This window comes from Myxocyprinus asiaticus, chromosome 7, assembly GCF_019703515.2.
Source record: "Myxocyprinus asiaticus isolate MX2 ecotype Aquarium Trade chromosome 7, UBuf_Myxa_2, whole genome shotgun sequence".
NCBI lineage: Eukaryota > Metazoa > Chordata > Actinopteri > Cypriniformes > Catostomidae > Myxocyprinus > Myxocyprinus asiaticus.
In genome coordinates, this window is record NC_059350.1 from 29,639,814 (window position 1) to 29,657,727 (window position 17,914).

At 39.5% G+C, this 17,914-nt stretch overlaps 1 protein-coding gene across 1 annotated transcript; it reads right to left on the bottom strand.

Moving 5' to 3' along the window:
* Positions 1-1,091: 1,091 nt before the first annotated feature.
* On the bottom strand, positions 1,092-1,831 carry LOC127443747 (piggyBac transposable element-derived protein 4-like). The gene is made up of 2 exons (XM_051702605.1): positions 1,515-1,831; positions 1,092-1,291 (listed from the first exon to the last, which is right to left on the bottom strand). The coding sequence occupies exons 1-2, from the start codon at positions 1,735-1,737 to the stop codon at positions 1,092-1,094; spliced, it is 423 nt and encodes a 140-aa protein (XP_051558565.1). The 5' UTR covers positions 1,738-1,831.
* Positions 1,832-17,914: the final 16,083 nt, after the last annotated feature.

The window sequence follows — 17,914 nt, forward strand, 5'->3', positions numbered from 1 at the left end:
TGAATAATATGTTTATGATCTGTATTTATCGGAGTTTGCTGTAGTTTACATAATGGCTCGTGCTGTTCACTGCTTGTGTAATGTTATGGGCATATTGCACATGCGTGATTTAATGTTTTATCATGTTCACTTTGATCAAATGCTATTGTGTGAGGTATAGTCTATATTCTAATGCTAATAATAGGAATGGGTTGCAACTGAAAGTAGAATGATATACAATTCACCAGCAATATACTCTAATGCAAAGGCAAAATGCTTTAAATACACATTTTCCAAAATTGAGTTATGACTGAAATCGGGTCTCTTGGATTATGATCTGTCTTGTGTCAGATTGGTTTGGCTCAACTGTGCTCATATTCCAACAAACAGAGTGTGACAATTGGCTGGACTATTAAAAAAGTTTGAAGCCATTTTTGTTTTTGTGTTGGCATAGTTACTATGTTTGACAATTGTAACGCAGTAATAGTCACACCGTTTCCTTCCATCACCATTAGATGCTCAAATGTGTTACTAGAGTACATAGGGAATATAGAGAAATAGCCACATGATGTAAAAAAAAATCCAAAACAAAACATGTATCTTTGCTCTGTGAGAGACAAGAGATAAGTTCAGTATTAGCATTATTCTTAAAATTAGATTTTATTTAAATGTATCTATTGATCTATGCTTTTTATATGCATTTGTTTATAGATAATATTTTTTTAAATAAATATCAATATAATGAATAACAGTATAAATATTTTAATAAATACAAGCAACATAACCATAACAGCTACTAAATAGCATGCATAACATTCAGTTACATTGCATTTGTTGTAAACAAAAGCCCACAATGCACACATTTAATAGATGATAAACCAATTACAAGGAAAAAATACACAATTTACAATATATAACAATGGAAATATAACAATAACCAATACAAATGTCATAACAACAGTAACAACTATTAATTAAAATTTGCTTATTTTATTTCACAGTTCTCAGTAATGGTACTCCTCAAAACATGGGGCAACACACAAGGGAGTGTTGCATGGCACACACATGAATTTGGTGAGGCGCCTCTGCTTTGTCCTGCGAGTGCTGGATAGTCAGACCTTGCAGTGCCGCCTGGTCCTGCTGCCCTGGGAAGCTGTCTGAGGGACTTCGGAGGGGAAATGCCTAGCTGTCAGATGCAGTGGAGTGTCCAAGGCAGGGCGGCCTGCTTTGGATGGACACAGAGGTGTGCTGTGCTCTTCTAGCAGTCCTCTCATCAGGTTCATCCTGAATTGCAGGGATGTGATGACTTTTCCTATTGATAGCAGAGCACATGGGTGGGAAGTGAGGAGGAGTGTGGAATATGACAGCATGGACATTGTTGTTTTGTTGTTGTTTTTGTTGTTGTTTTTTAGTTTAAATGCATTCATTAGTTTACATGAAAAAATTATTAAAATGATTAAAATAAACTCTGTCTTTATTTGTTTATTTATATGTAAATTATATGTTGCTCTTAGTCTGATGTGCAAATTTCTCACCCGTAAGTTGGCGGTGGACAATGTGGCTGTTCAGTACTGCAGTGTCAAGGAGGTGAAAGAAGACTTTCTTGTACCATTTGGTGTTTTTTCTGGTACAATCAAGAAAGCCTTTCATCATGTCAGCCTTGTCCACTACCCCCATCTTTTTGTTATATTCCAGCACACAGATAGGCTTTATCTTTCTTTCTCTGGTGATATGATCGACTTTTCCGGTGGCTGACATGGTGGATGGATGGACCGTGTTAAGAAGGTGAACATCCCTCTTGTCATACCATTTCACTGCCAGTTATGTTCCATTTTCTTTACATTCAATCTGGCCCTTTGTCATTTTGCAGATGAATGTTGGAAATTTCCCTTCCTGTTGGCTCGTACAGTCAACAGGAAATGAATCTGCTGAAAAGACAAGTGAAATTATTCACATGCACGCACACATCCCCAGTTAACACAGTCCACACCGGTGACATTCATTGGCTAGGCATCAACCAATAAAACAACTTCATTTACCCCCTCCCATGCCTAACACTAGTCTTTCTCTCTTGCATCAGGATTTTACAAGTGCACAAGTAAGTTTTGCTACAGGTTTTTCACAAAAGTAGTTGCAAAAGTCAAGGCATGAAGATTTAAAGTTGCAGTGCCTTATTTCAGAGGTTGTAAGTGCCGATTTGCGGTTGTACTTCGAAAATGAATTAAAGTACAAAAGTTAAATGTGTAATATAAGTTTGTGTCTGTAGTTGTATTTATGTGAATATCATTTTACACATTTGTGACTACTTGTCTGCAATTGTGAATTCAGAACACAAGCTTTGAATTATTGTCTGTGAGTTCAGATTGCAACATTCAACTATTTATTGTTCTTAAATCCAAATATGCAAGCTCTCGAGTTTTTCTACTTATTTACCTTCATACTTGCTCACTGCTTGACTCATAGTACTGACCGTAAATGCTTTTGAGTTTGGTCAACTTGTCCATCCTAATGTCTAAGTACATGGTAGTGTACAAACAGAGACAACTAGAACATGAGTATTTCATAATTGGAAGTCCTTGAGGATTAAATCTAGGGTTTCAACTAACAATTATTTTGGTAATAAATAATTGTTGGTTGATTATTTCTTAAATTAATCAATTAATTATTTTTAAAAAGCCACATTTTGTGTCATATCTTTTTTGGAAACACATGCTTTCCACATCTTGCAAAATGTTATACTTCAAAGTAAATGCAAATTGAAGGCTATAAAAAATAAAATACAGATGTTTCATTGTATGCTTATACAGATAAATTGCAGATAGCTTTTGAAATTGTCAAAACAAAAACAACTGTTTGAAAGCAGCAGAATGCAGACAGCGTTTATATAAATAAACTATAAACAAAAAAACAAAACAAAAAAGGCCACAAACTATGTTAACTAGTAAGAGCACAGTAGCCAACTTTTTAATTTCTACAACGAAAATGGAGAAGTGTCTTTTATACAGTGATGTTGTTGATCAAAACCAGTTGCATTTTAATGTACGATCTCATAATCATGTCGCAGGTAATTGTGTCCAAAAGTTTAGTGGATGAACACGCTAGTGCACGGATAAATGTTCACCATGATATACTGATTTATGACTTAGGTAGAGAGTGAGATCAGCCACAGCATAGGTCTTAATTCTTCCTTCCCAGCAAGTTATCAAGTCAATGGTTCCTTAAGAATTATATATATTTATATAGATAAATGAACAAGGCATAAATAAACAAACAAACCAAAAAGGAAAACAGATAATTTACCATGACACAGCACAGCCACATTGCCACAGGGTTTATGGGTCACTATCCACTCTATTGGTTAATGATTTCTAACATTCTGTGTTGGGAGAACAAACGTACTTTAGGGGCTGCTTTTCAGAATTTTAAGTATTTATGATTTAATTTAGACCACTGAACTGAACTAGTCAGATCTTAATCCAAGACTTATGATAGGAAAACACACAAAAAATGCTGTCATACTTTCATCCCTACTACCTGACTCACTCATCAACAACAATAACAACAAAATGTTCTAAATGTCCAGTGAGGACATACAGTGATGTCACAGAGGCAGACCTGACTCAAATAGGTAAGATATCAGAGAGAAGGAAGAATACAAAAACAGAAAATATTTTAATAAAATAGGTTGTACTATCAAATAATACTTTAAATTCTACTATACAACACCCCTAACTATCAAATTATAGGCTATTATTTAATTTGACTATAAATCTATAAATTCTTGAGTTAATCTGCATGGCACAAAAACAATCTCAAATATAGCTGCAAGCAGCGAGTAACGGGGTTAAAACCTTTAAGGTCCTTTAAGTTCACATGCAACACATATTAAGTATTTGCTAGATAGTAAAGTTTGAAGACAAACTTGACAAAGCCTTGTATGAAAGTTTAAAATAGTTTGAAGAGTTAGCAATCAGACAGACAGAAGGAACATTATACAGATAGACAGCCAGCTGCAAGAAGTCCTATGCAACCCTACCCCTTGACTGTTTTTCTGAATGACAAATTGGTTGCTAGGGTAACCCCATCTGGTTGCTAGGCAGTTACCAATGTGATACTCAAAAGGTTTCTTGCTACCCTGAGTCAAATGAACAAAACTGGAAGTCTTTATGATGTTCTGGTGCAGAGATATGAGATTTGTTACTTGATTGCTAGGGTATCCCCATATGGTTGCTAGGCAGTTACCAAGGTGATACTCAAAAGGCTCCTTGCTACCCTGAGTAAAATGAAAGTAACCGGAAGTCTCTACGATGTTCTTGTGCAGAGATATGTGATTTGAAAAAAAAAAAAAAAAAAAAAATCATGGTGGGAATTAATTTGTCTCGAGTCAAGGATTTCAGTGATATACTTGATAATACGACAAATGGTTTAGGAGTTATGGCTCAAAACGCGTTTTCCTTTATTATAGCGCCACCATCTGGCCGATCGAGCCTAAACTTTGTGCCGTTGTAGACTGGGGGATTACTACCTACCCTCAAAGTTTCAGTTCTCTATGACTTACGGTTTGGTCTGCACGATCAGTTTAGGACAGAAAAATAATAATAAAAATTCCTACAAAATTAATAGGGTTTCAGCACTTCGCGCTTGAACCCCTAATAAGAATAATAACAAAATCGGAACAAATACAATAGGGTTCCTGCACCTTTGATGCTTGGACCCCTAAATATAGTGGCAATCATCGGGGTTCAAGCACATGTGAAGAAATGACCAAAATAATCAGAATCAACAGAAATGATCCAGTGGATACCAAATAATACAAATTGACAGAATAGATCCTGCTTAAACTAAATTTGTTGAAAAGTTAATTGGGTACCAGAATTTTGAAGCTGCAAAAAGCACAAAGACAGCATAAACTAAATCCATATCTTTTGAAGCAAAATGATAGATGTGGGTGAAAAACTGATCAATGTTTAAGTATTTTTTTTACTATAAACATTCTGGCGATATGCACAATGAATGTGAATGGAAGAGAGGGTCTCTGATTTTATTACTATATACACAGGTGTACAAGCAGAGCCCCACCAAAACATCTATCCATTTGAAAACAAAGATCCACACTATAAATTTCCAATAATGTAATTTGTTAACCCATAATGTGTTCAAAATGCTGAAATAGATATTTAAAAGCATGCCTAGAATATTTTTTTTAAGTCGTAAATAATTTATCTGAAAACTCTCTTACACTTTGTATGATAGAGTTACGTGCATGTCGGGCAGAGAAACTGCTGCCCTCCTGAACACCACAGCGCCAATCATTAGTCAAATCTGTGGTCAAATATGGTACTGCAATGAGCCCCCATTGAGATGCAATGGGGCAGAAATGAGTCTGCCCATAATGAAGTATTAAACCAAAGGTAACTTTAGTATTAGTGTGCTCCAGCAGTCTTATAGATTGCAAATATGGTGATCGCTATTGATAAACTTGTGTGTGACGGTGTGTCATTTCTATTTCAAATTCACACAAGCTGTCCATGAAACAACTTGGTCCTGACAAGCCAGACATAAAAAAATGGTTTAAAAATCCAAAGACAAGGGCAGGTGATAAGATTGTATGATGAAAAATTGTATGTCAAAAAGCCTTAGCTCTCTGTTTTTCCCATATGTAGCGTACTTTTTTTGTTCTTATTTTGCAAGGGACAGGGGGATGTATACAGTAGCGTGTATACAGTTTATGCATTTTGAAACATTTCTACGGCGAACCTATTTACAACTGGAAACTTACTATGATTTAAACATTGTTATTATTATTATTAAATTCATGTTTTGTATTTATTGTTAGCTCTGTGAAAACCTGTAAATGGCATATGTATGTAGATAGATCTACATACATAAAATGTCATATGGACTATCTACATACATAAAATGGCTGTTTTTGTATGTACATAGACATTTCTATTCATAGCTTTCTCTTCCTCTTCCTCTTCTCCCTGGGGTTTTTTAATAACACTTGACATTATAAAACTATATTTGATTTAGACAAATCAACAAATCAACATTCTATGGTAAAGTGTTTTTAATTTAAAATAATAAAATAATTATGTTCTTAGAGTGCAGCCTTGTGGTGAAATAATGCAAGGACATCACATATTGTGTCATCCATTTGTGTTTGAAGAAGACTTGAACGAGTTGAATAATGTGAAAAAAGAGGAAGAAAGAAAACTAGCGCTCAGAGCAAGATCTGCCCCACCAATATCTGTGGTCACGAGCCCGAATACATCAGTCATTACGTTACTGTGTTACTGCAGGATTAATGTGTTGCTTAAAGTGCAAGCAAAAACAGTATAATAATGGCAATACATTTTGAGACATGACAATTATGGAACATGATCTGTTGATTATTTTTAAATTATGATTTTAAGGTAACTTTTAAGGTAAGTGTTTGGTTTTATAGTCTTTTTTGTAAACAGGCAGCATGTTCCAGATGTGACTTGCTCTCAAAGACAAACAGGAGTGTCCAAAGGCTGTTCTCCACACAATCTTACGTGTCATATTTTAATGGGGATATAATTTCTTACGGCCGACAGTTACTAGAGCAAACAAGGTTTGAACATCAACCATAACAAGATTAAATTGAAATTCACAGCTTTTTAACACTTCTGTGTACAAATTTGAAGGCTGCTTATTGGATCAATACAGGTAAACGTCATATTATGCGACTATGCATTACTTTACAGAGAGCTTTTCACCTACTAGCTAAGTCTTGCCTTATGCCATCCCAGATGTGTATGACTTATTTTCTTCTGCAGAACATAAATTAAGATTTTTATAAGAATATCTCAGCTCTGTAGGTCCATACAATACAAGTGAATGTGTGCCAAACTTTTGACGCTCAGAAAAGCACATAAAGGTAGCATAAAAGTAATTCATATGATTCCAGTGGTTAAATCCATATCTTCAGAAGTGATGTGATAGGTGTGGTTAAGAAACAGATCAAATATTTAAGAATTTAAGTTACATTTTTGCTAGAAATTCTTCTCCCTGCCCAGTAGGGGTTGTATGCATGAAGAAAGTGAATCACCAAAAATACAAGTTAAAGTGGAAATCGACTGAGCATGGTGGAGAATTTATAGTAAGAAATGTACTAAAATATTTATTTGTTTCTCACCCACACCTATCAGATTGATTTAACCACTGGAGTCATATGGATTACTTTTATATGGGCATATGTGATATTTGGAGCTTCAAAATATTGGCACCCATTCACTTGCATTGTCGCAAATCTTCATTTGTGTACTGCTGAAGAAAGAAAGTCATACACATCTGGGATGGCATAAGGGTGAATAAATGAAAGAATTTTCATTCCCTATCTGTCACTCACACGACGTTGTGTCGATGTAGTGACACTAGGGGTCACTCTTGGGAGCCCGAAACACCTCTGGTCTTTGAAAAAATGGGTGGTTTACGAGGACTTTTTTTTAGGTTACAAACTGGTAATTGCAAGGGTATTATGCTATAAATGTGGTTTATGAGGACATTTCTAGTGTCCCCATAATTCAAATCGCTTAAAAAAACATACTAAACAATGTTTTATTGAAAATGTAAAAATGCAGAAATTTTTTTGTGAGGGTTAGGTTTAGAGTTAGGGGATAGAATCTAGAGTTCATACAGTATAAAAATCATTATGTCTATGGAGAGTCCTCATAATGATAGCTGCACCAACAGGTGTGTGTGTGTGTGTGTGTGTGTGTGTGTGTGTGTGTGTGTGTGTGTGTGTGTGAAAGAGAGAGACACACAGGCATACAGCATGCATAGATGGAGAATCCACGTATATGATGTGCTAGATTTCATCAGGTTTCTTGTTGAGCACTTCAGTATGAGAACAGCCAAATCTTGGACATTTATGGAATCCAGAAACCCGACCAGATGCTTTTTAAGGTTAGAAAATGAGGGCATGTATGTTAAAAGAGGATGTATGTTCACCATAGGTTCCATTTGAAAATCTTTAGAAATAATGGACATACCTTTGAATTATTTCTGCATTAGCAAGTGCAGCCTTCTCATGCAGACTGCTGAGAAAATGCTGTCACATACACTCATAGCATATGAGATATATGAACCTCGTAAAGATTATTAAAATAAAAAAATGAGGAGCTTGGTTTACATGTTTTTCATCTTTGTTATCTGCCAAATTTACGGACAGTATTTGGAATCATCTGTCAATGTTTTAAAAAATAGGCAAGTGACGGAAAATTAGGTTAATGCAACCTCAGCATATTACAGTACATCTGGTATGACTCAAAATGTTTTGGGCATTGGCAGCTTCTGGGGGGACTTATCATTGTAACATTCTTTTTCCAGTAGTTTTTAAGCCACCTGTAGTTGTTATTACACCCTCTATTATACCCATGTTTCTCCAGAGCCTCCACTGCTCACCATCACCAGTAATGTTTGTCTAACTGATAACAACAACTAAGCGGTAGTGCAGAGCATCCAAGAGGAAGACTCTCGCAATAATGGCGCCACCCATAGAGAAGTCAGGAAAAAGGTGGATACTGATTCACGACATAGGAAGCTAGGGAGCTGATTCAGACACACCCTGCATCTCGATTGGCCTACTTATACTACGCCCTTAAGTATCCATTTTTTTTTTTTTTTTTTATGGAAAAGTGCACACTTTTGAGTGTGTAGCTAAAGAGTGTGCAAGTATTGAGACACATATCACGTCATCAAATTGCGTCTTGAAACTACAGACCCCTTCGACACATAGTCATATGCAATGCATCCTGTAATCACACCGACCTGGCAATCATCCTGTTACAGTTGTCATGACATACATGTTCCTCATTTCATTTTTACTATCATTCATTCATTATTTCAGTTAAGTTATGCTACCCCACAATGATTCCTACTATACTGGAGAGAAGAAGCAGCATGGCGTTAAAGATTGCGGGTCTTTCGTGCAGAGATTCGCTGATGTTTTACAGTACATATGATGCATGTAATAATGTGTATTTAATGCAAGCCAAAATTATTTATTTAGCTAAATAATTTTTAACAAGTTAACAATGAGATAATAAACTGAAATAAAAAAAAATGTTTTATCTATCATATCTTGAATGTTATGACCAATTCAGAAAGACTGGACAAATGTATGACACTGCTGGATCACTTTATTTATTGTTTTTGTCTTTTTAAAGCATCACGTAAGGTTACATCATTCAACAGTCCACTGAAAGGGAATCTGATCTCTGCTATATTTCAGTGTGATGCAATAAATGTCAAAAATAAAATGAGAACATACAATTTTGTTAATTTGATTAAAGTTTCTGTTTGAGATTTTTCCATTTTAAATCCACATAGTGCTGACACTTGTACTTAACGATTATGTTCAAGAAAGAAATCTCTTAAAAACACAAGAACATCCATAAGCAATACAAATACAGTAGATGGACATAAAAACACGCAGATAAGATTATAATGATTATTAATCACTCAAACCCTTTTTTGTTCATTGTGTAAATAAACCAATCCTTTGGCAACTTCAACGCTTTGGAGACCATTTCCATGAGGATCGGCAATCGAGCCCGAAGAGATGGCAGAATCGGAAAGTGAGACAGAAATGGAGTTTCAGGAAGTACGCTACCACAAGCGGAAAAAAAGCAAGTAGCATGGGAGATGAATTTGATTAAGAACAAAGTTATCATTGTGGGCCTAGGGATATGATGGGTGCAGTTAATGAGGTTGAGATGAGGGATATTAAAGTTATGATAACATTCGTTAAACAAGCAGAAAAATTCATGCACCCGGTTAGACTGTCAAAGGCGATTGAGAAAGAAATAGGTGTGGTGAAATCAGCAGCATGTCTCACAAATGGAAGGGTATTAATTAAATGCAAAGATACAAGCAGAAAGCTAAGATTATGAAAATAAAGACACAAGTTGGTGGTAAAATAATTTGCAAGGAAGTGGAAGAGAAAAAGAGTGGGGTCATTTCTGGGGTGCTTCTCAGTGTTACTATGGATGATATCAGAACAAATTTGGTTGGGGGCAAAGTTACTTCAGCAAGAAGATTAATGAGATGGGTGAATAAAGAAAAATGTGAGAGCCTTTCAGAGGTGATTCCATTTGATGAAATTCTTCTGCCAACAAGAGTGAAATCAGTGTGCATAAGCTTTCTGGTGTGGGAATATATTCCTCCACCTTTTCGTTGTTATAAATGTCAGTGCATGGGTCATTCTGCGGCTGTATGCAAAGAGAAAATGAGGTGTGCAAAGTGTGGGGGTGAACATGAGTATGGAAAATGTGAGGAGGGAGCTGAAGTAAGGTGCTACAACTGTGGGGGTGGACATAGCGCTGCATATGTAGGGTGTCCAGTACAACATCAGGCCCTGGAAATTCAAAAAGTAAAAACCTCACAAAACTTAACATATGCAGAAGCTGCTCGTAGAGTCAAATGAAGTACTGAAATGGAAGATGTGAAGAGGCAGAATAGATATGAAGATAATCCTAAATTGGCTTATAAAGACAAACCAGTGAGTGAAGTAGAATCATCTGAAACAAACTCGGCAGACTCCCTTATTGTGAAGAAATTGGACTGTGGCAGCGGGGGCGTGGTCGAGCGTCCGTCCGGAGAGAGAGAAAGCGGTAAATGCGCTTGCACCTGAGCTAGATTATGTGTAACACCTGCCTCTAATTCCAGTGAGCATGGGGAGAGCGGCATTATAACACTTCTCAATGGAAGGAGGAGCAAGAAGCAAGGTTTCCTGGTTCAGGTAGGCATTTTATTCTCTTCTGTGCGACAGATTTACTCTTTCAGGGTTCTCAGTTCAGTCATTCACTCTCAAAAAATAAATGAATTTCATTCTTACTCTTTGAAGGTCCCTCCTCCCAGGCCTCTTGCAATACATCAAGCACACCGCGTGGGCGTCGCCCATACAGCAGCTCAAATGGGGAGAAGCCAATGGAGGCTTGCGGGACCTCTCGTACTGCAAATAACAGGGGGTCGAGCCATTTATCCCAATTTCTAGCATCGTCGTGCACAAACTCAAGAATCATATTTTTAAGAGTTTTATTAAATCGCTCCACCAGGCCATCCATTTGAGGATGGTACACACTGGTGCGAATTGATTTAATATTCAACATTTCGTACAGCTCGTGTAGTGTCCGTGACATAAACGTTGTGCCCTGATCGGTGAGGATTTCTTTCGGAATCCCCACCCGGGAGATTATTTTGAAGAGTTCCTCCGCAACACTGCATGCTGAGATGTTGCGAAGAGGCACTGCTTCCGAATATCACGTTGCATAGTCCACTAGGACCAATACAAAGCGATGTCTGCATGCTGACCTTTCTAATGGCCCGACGAGGTCCATTCCAATTCTCTCAAAGGGGACCTCGATCAACGGAAGAGGGTGCAATGGTGCTTTTGGGGTGGCCGGTGGGTTAACCAGCTGGCATTCGCCGACATCGCCGCCAATAGAAGCGGGCTATTAGACGGTTCAGTGTTTTCCTTTCTCATAAGTGACCCGCCATGGGATTATAATGAGCCACCTGGAATACCATTTCCTGACGGCTCCGTGGAATCAAAAGTTGGGTTGTATCCTCTTTAGTCTGTATCCCCCTCTCTCGTCATTATGACGTAGCGCTGTCGAGGACAGCCCCGGCTCCGCCTCCCCTGCCAGAGCATCGCACATTGCACATCTCCCTAATTTCATACAGGACCCATCTGCACAAATTCCCTTTGATAAAACTCTAAAGTCAGGCCAATCAGTCCCCAAAATCAGTGGATGGGTGAGGCAGGAACTAACCGCGGCCTCCACTCTATGCTTTTTCCTCCGGAATTTAATCGTCATGGTTACTACCGGATACTTGTGAATATCCCCGTGCACACATTTCACCCTAACCATTTTAGTTGTGCCCAAAGCCTCGGGTTGAACCAAGCATTGGTGGATAGTGGTTTGATTACACCCGGTGTCCACCAACGCTTGGTGAGTACCCCCCTTGACACTTACCGGTATCCGGTACGCTCCGGCCCGGTCGGGGGCAGCCTGCGGGAGGTCCGAGACATGCACCACTGTCCCCAGCTCCATCAGAGGGCACTGATCCCGGAAGTGGTCCGGATCCCCGCACCTCCAGTAGGCTGGCCCAGGCGCTAAGCCCGCACTTGCGTCGGCAGGCGCCCCCCCGAGAGGGAGAGCGGCGGGGCATCAGGGTAGGGAAAGGTGTTGCCTCCCATGCCCAGGGAGCTGGTCTCGATGGCTGAAGTCCTCCACATCTGTGTGGGGCAGGAACGGGCCCTGGGGAGAGAGCAGAATGAGAGGAGAGAGAGGAGGGGAATGAGACAGGGGGAAGAGAGAGAGAGTAGGAGGGCTCTTCCGCCCTCGGGATCGCCGCCATGTGGTCCTCCGCAAGCCGGACGGCTTCCTCCAGTGACGCCGGGCAGTGGCACTAGACCCACTCCGCCGTCCCCTTTGGCAGTCAATGTATTAGTTGCTCCAGTACCACCTGGTCGATGATCCCGTCAATGCCCCGCTAGCAACCATCTTCGGCAGGCATCACGGAGCCGTTGGGCAAAGGCAAACGGGCGGTCAGAGCTCTCCAGCTTCGGGTTCCGGAAGAGTTGATGATTCTCCTCCAGACTCCGCCCAACCCATTGTAGGATGGCTTTTTTCAAATCTCCATAAGCCAGGAGGCTTGTTGCCGGCAGTTGCTGAGCCGTGAGCTGGCTTCCCCGGACAACAGCGGAATAAGTCGAGACGCCCACTGGCAGAGCGGCCAGCCCCAGATCTCGGCGGTGCGTTCAAACAAGTAGAGGAACACCTCGGGGTCGTCCGCCGTCCCAATCTTCTGTAATGCAGGCGGGGGCAATGGCGTGTGGATGTCCGGGGTCGTGGCTCTTTTAAGCCGCTCTCCCGGTGCTCACTGAAATTAGAAACAGGTGTTAGACATAATTTAGCTCAGGTGTAAGCACCCTTACCACTTTTTCTCTCTCCGGAGAAATGGTTGACCACGCCCCCGCTGCCACAGGCATATAAGCAGCCACACCACCAGCAGAGAGTGAGAGAGTCTGGCACAAGGAAGGCCACGGTGCTCCTGAAGCTGCTATGTTTAATCTGTTATGTTTGTGAAGCTGATGTGTTTAAGTCTATGTGCCTGGGAAGCTGACAAGTTTGTAGTTGTAAAGCATTGAAGTGGCTGATTAAAAGTCCTACCTGAGCCTGGAAAAACCTGCTTCCCTGTGTTCTCCTTCCCTTCTATTTGTGAGCTGTTACATGGACTTTGTGGCATTCATTTGTGCAGTAATAAATGTAACAACACAAGTAGAAAGGAAATCTGTTAAGCTGAAAGTAGTGGTAGGATGTGTAGCTAGATATCTCATTTTAATAGAGGGAAGTAAGTCTTCACATCTTGAAACCTCTCAGAGTTGTATTATATGATGCCATTTTCAATATTTTGGTGGAATGCTAGGAGTCTAATCGCAAATGGACAAGAATGTAAGAAGTGTAAACAAGATTTGGATAATCCCCCAGATATAATATGTGTACAAGAAACTTGGCTATGCAAGTTCTTAAGTTTTAAAATTTCTGGACATGAAGTGGTAAGGAAAGATCAACAAAATGGGAGAGGATGTGGATGTGCTATATATATATTAATATGGATCTGTTAATAGCAGTGATTGGAGATGTGTCAAATAAAGTTATAGTATTTTAATGCACATAATAGCTTATGGGGTAGTAAGGATACTGATAAAAATGGGGAGATAGTTGAAGAATTTATGGAAATTAGTGAGATGGTTTGTCTGAATGATGGACAACCAGCTAGAATGGATATAGTCAGAGGAGGATCATCCTGCCTGGACCTAACAATAGTATCAGCAACATTAGCTGGCAAATATACATGGTCAGTTGTAGATAATAATATGGGTAGTGATCACTTCCCAGTGTCATGTGATTTACAGATGAAACTACAACAGCATACTAATAATTTTGGTATAAGTTGGAACTATAAGAAAGCGAACTGGGGGAAATGTAATATGCTTTGTGAAGAAATATTTTGTAACATGAATTTGGATAGTAATATTGAAGAAAATTATAATAAAGTAGTAAATGGAATATATTTGGCTGCAAATCAAATCAAATCAAATCAAATCACTTTATTGTCACACAGCCATATACACAAGTGCAATGGTGTGTGAAATTCTTGGGTGCAGTTCCGATCAACATAGCAGTCGTGACAGTGATGAGACATATACCAATTTACAATAACATGAAATTAACACAACACAATTTAAACATCTGTTATACACATAACTACACTCAACAATATACAAATAATAACATACACTGTACAGTATACAATACGCTGTTTTTTTGTTTTGTTTTTTTTTTTTGTTTTTTTTTTTTTATATATAGATACACATTATTCAATAAAAATTAAAAATAAAAATATATAAAAAAGAATATATATATATATATATATATATATATATATATATATATATATATATATATATATATATATAGAATGTACAGTATTGTACTGTATTGACATTCAGGCTGTCGGTTGATAGTCAGTTGTTAAGAGAGAACATAATATAATAATAATAATATAATTTATGACAGTCTGGTGTGAGATATAAGAGTAAGGGTAATAAAGTGCAGTGCTGATGTATTTTGATCGTGAGAGATCAAGAGTTCAGAAGTCTGATTGCTTGGGGGAAGAAGCTATCATGGAGTCGGCTGGTGCGGGTCCTGATGCTGCGATACCGCCTACCTGATGGTAGCAGTGAGAACAGCCCATGGCTCGGGTGGCTGGAGTCTCTGATGATCCTCCGAGCTTTTTTCACACACCGCCTTGTATATATTTCCTGGAGGGAGGGAAGCTCACCTCCGATGATGTGTCTGGCAGTTCGCACCACCCTTTGCAGTGCTTTGCGGTTGTGGGCGGTGCTATTGCCGTACCAGGCGGAGATACAGCCAGTCAGGATGCTCTCCACAGTGCAGGTGTAGAACCGTGTGAGGATGTGGCGGTTCATTCCAAACTTCCTCAGCCGTCTCAGGAAGAAGAGGCGCTGATGAGCCTTCTTCACAACGACTTCAGTGTGGACAGACCATGTGAGTTCCTCAGTGATGTGGACACCCAGGAACTTGAAGCTGCTGACTCTCTCCACTGGTGCTCCATTGATGGTGATGGGACTGTGTTCTCTGTCTTTTCTTCTGAAGTCCACCACAAGCTCCTTTGTCTTACTGACGTTGAGGGAGAGGTTGTGCTCCTGACACCAGTGTGTCAGAGTGTGCACCTCCTCTCTGTAGGCTGTTTCATCATTGTCAGTGATCAGACCTACCACCGTCGTGTCATCAGCAAACTTAATGATGGCATTGGAGCTGTGTGTTGCCACACAGTCATGTGTGTACAGGGAATACAGGAGTGGGCTGAGAACACAGCCCTGCGGGGCTCCAGTGTTGAGGGTCAGTGATGAGGAGATGTTGTTGCCCATTCTAACCACCTGGCGTCTGCTTGACAGGAAGTCCAGGATCCAGCTGCACAGCGAGCTGTTTAAGCCCAGAGCCCGGAGTTTCTCATCTAGCTTGGAGGGCACTATGGTGTTGAATGCTGAGCTGTAGTCTACAAACAGCATTCTCACATAAGTGTTCTTTTTTCCAGGTGAGAGAGAGAACTGTGTAGTGTAGATGCAATGGCATCATCAGTGGAGCGGTTGTTGCAGTATGCAAATTGCAATGGGTCCAGTGAGGGAGGCAGCACTGAGCAGATGTAATCTCTGATTAGCCTCTCAAAGCATTTGCTGATGATGGGGGTCAGAGCAACAGGACACCAGTCATTTAAGCAAGTGATTTTGGATTGCTTTGGTACAGGCACAATGGTGGATGTTTTGAAGCATGCGGGGACTACAGACAAGGAGAGGGAAATGTTGAAAATGTCCGTAAAAACACCAGCCAGTTGGTTCGTGCACGCTCTGATGACGAGGCTCGGAATGCCGTCTGCACCCGCGTCAATGAAAACACCCACTGTTATGATTGGCTAACATCATGCAGCCCCTCAAATTCAGCTACATTTGAAACTCAATCGGAAGAGAATGAACAAGCCCCACAACATTCTAAAACTAAATCTGAATATATTAAACTGTTCATCTCAAGCACAACTGTTAAAACTCAGCACCATAAACTATTAAACAGTCATGACATTTGAAATATTCATGAATTAAACAGTTTACTTATGTTTTTGATATGTTCCAAGTGTTTTTAACCGCCCCATTCTTCAATAACATTTCCTTTAGCTTGAATCATATTATGACTGGTTCACAAACAATCCATGCTGACATATGCTGAAAAAAACTCACACACATAGTCCAAAGCATGCTGAAATGACACACACACATACTGTAGGCACACATTGCCAGAAACACACTGAAACGCTCAAAGACGTCCATCTAGTTCATGTTTACAACAATTAACAATAGTGCAGATGTGCGAAAGAAAGCGTCCATGACGTGATTGTGCTCAAAACAACAAGAGGCAGAGCAGCTGAATGAAGGAGAATGGCATCTCCTTTTCAGAGGCTGAAATGATCAGTCGACGTTTTAGTCTAATACAAAATTATCAACAACATTTTTTGTTGTTGAATAGTCCTTTGATCTTATTTAACGTAACATGAGATCACATTAAACTCTAATGATGACGCACGAGAGCAGCACTGCAGTTCGCGCCTGACTGAGGAGAGGAATAATTACACAGCTCACAGTCCAGATGCAATCTAAATTTTCCAAACAGCTTCAGGTGATGTAGATCGCAAAGTATGAGGGAATTATAATGCAAAAATACAAAATAAGTAAATACAGAAGCACTCTCATTGTGGAGTAAGTGGAGCTGGAGCAAAACTTGCGTGTCGAGCGTCTTTAAAGGAAACACCCCGGAGTTACATCTTAAATGCAGTTATATTTAATGCGTTATAGCTTTATTAAAGTTCAAATAATACGGAAGCAGATCATGTAAATAACTACAAACTCCAAAACTGGTGCGCGAATGTCCCGATCTAAGGGGGAGAGATTGAAACTGCACCCGGCTGATGCTCACTCTGTCGCAGGGACACACATCCCTCAAGCACACATGCTTAATGCAGCTAGATTATAATGTTATGGCTTATTGAATCATAATATATGTCACTTTGCATTTCTTATCTTATATGTCATTTAGAGGTATTTTTAAAAGATGATTTTGTCCTTTTTATTGTTAGCAAGCACGTTTAATACAACCATTGACGTTGGGGCACAAGCTGAATAATCAGTTAGAGCTAATGATTAATCATTGCAATAATTGCAGAATAGTCGAATAATCATTCTAATAATCGTTAGATTAATCGATGTAAAATGATCTCAGTTCATGGGCAATGGAGGAGTCAGGAGACAACGAAGCAGGTTCAAGCTCAGACATTTAATCTTCAACTTTTCAGGCACTTGACGGTAACCGTCAATTCAAAATAAATCATTCACAAAAATAATGGTCAAAACACTTTCTGTGCTTGGCTGTTGGTTTGCCGGTCACTCTCTCTCCCCGACTGATGCTTTGGCATGCCTTATCAGGTCTCCCTCCACCATCACTATAATGAGAGACAGGTGTTAGAGATAATTACGACCGAGGTGACGAGCCTTCCGCTCTCCCTCTACCGCAGACAGACACATGACCACGCCACCCCCCCAATGCCACAATCGATTATCAAAATAATCGTTAGTTGCAGCCCTAGTATGGGATACAAGGCCTTCAGTGCTGGACATGCCGTTCAAGGGGCTCGACCGTTTCACTGCCAGAAAAAGAGATAAGAGGCATACTGATGAACAAAGCAGTAATTGTGTAAAAGTATCCTACAAAATGAACAAAACTACTTTTTTTTATTGTAAAGGGTTTAAACAATGTTTTCCATGCTTGTT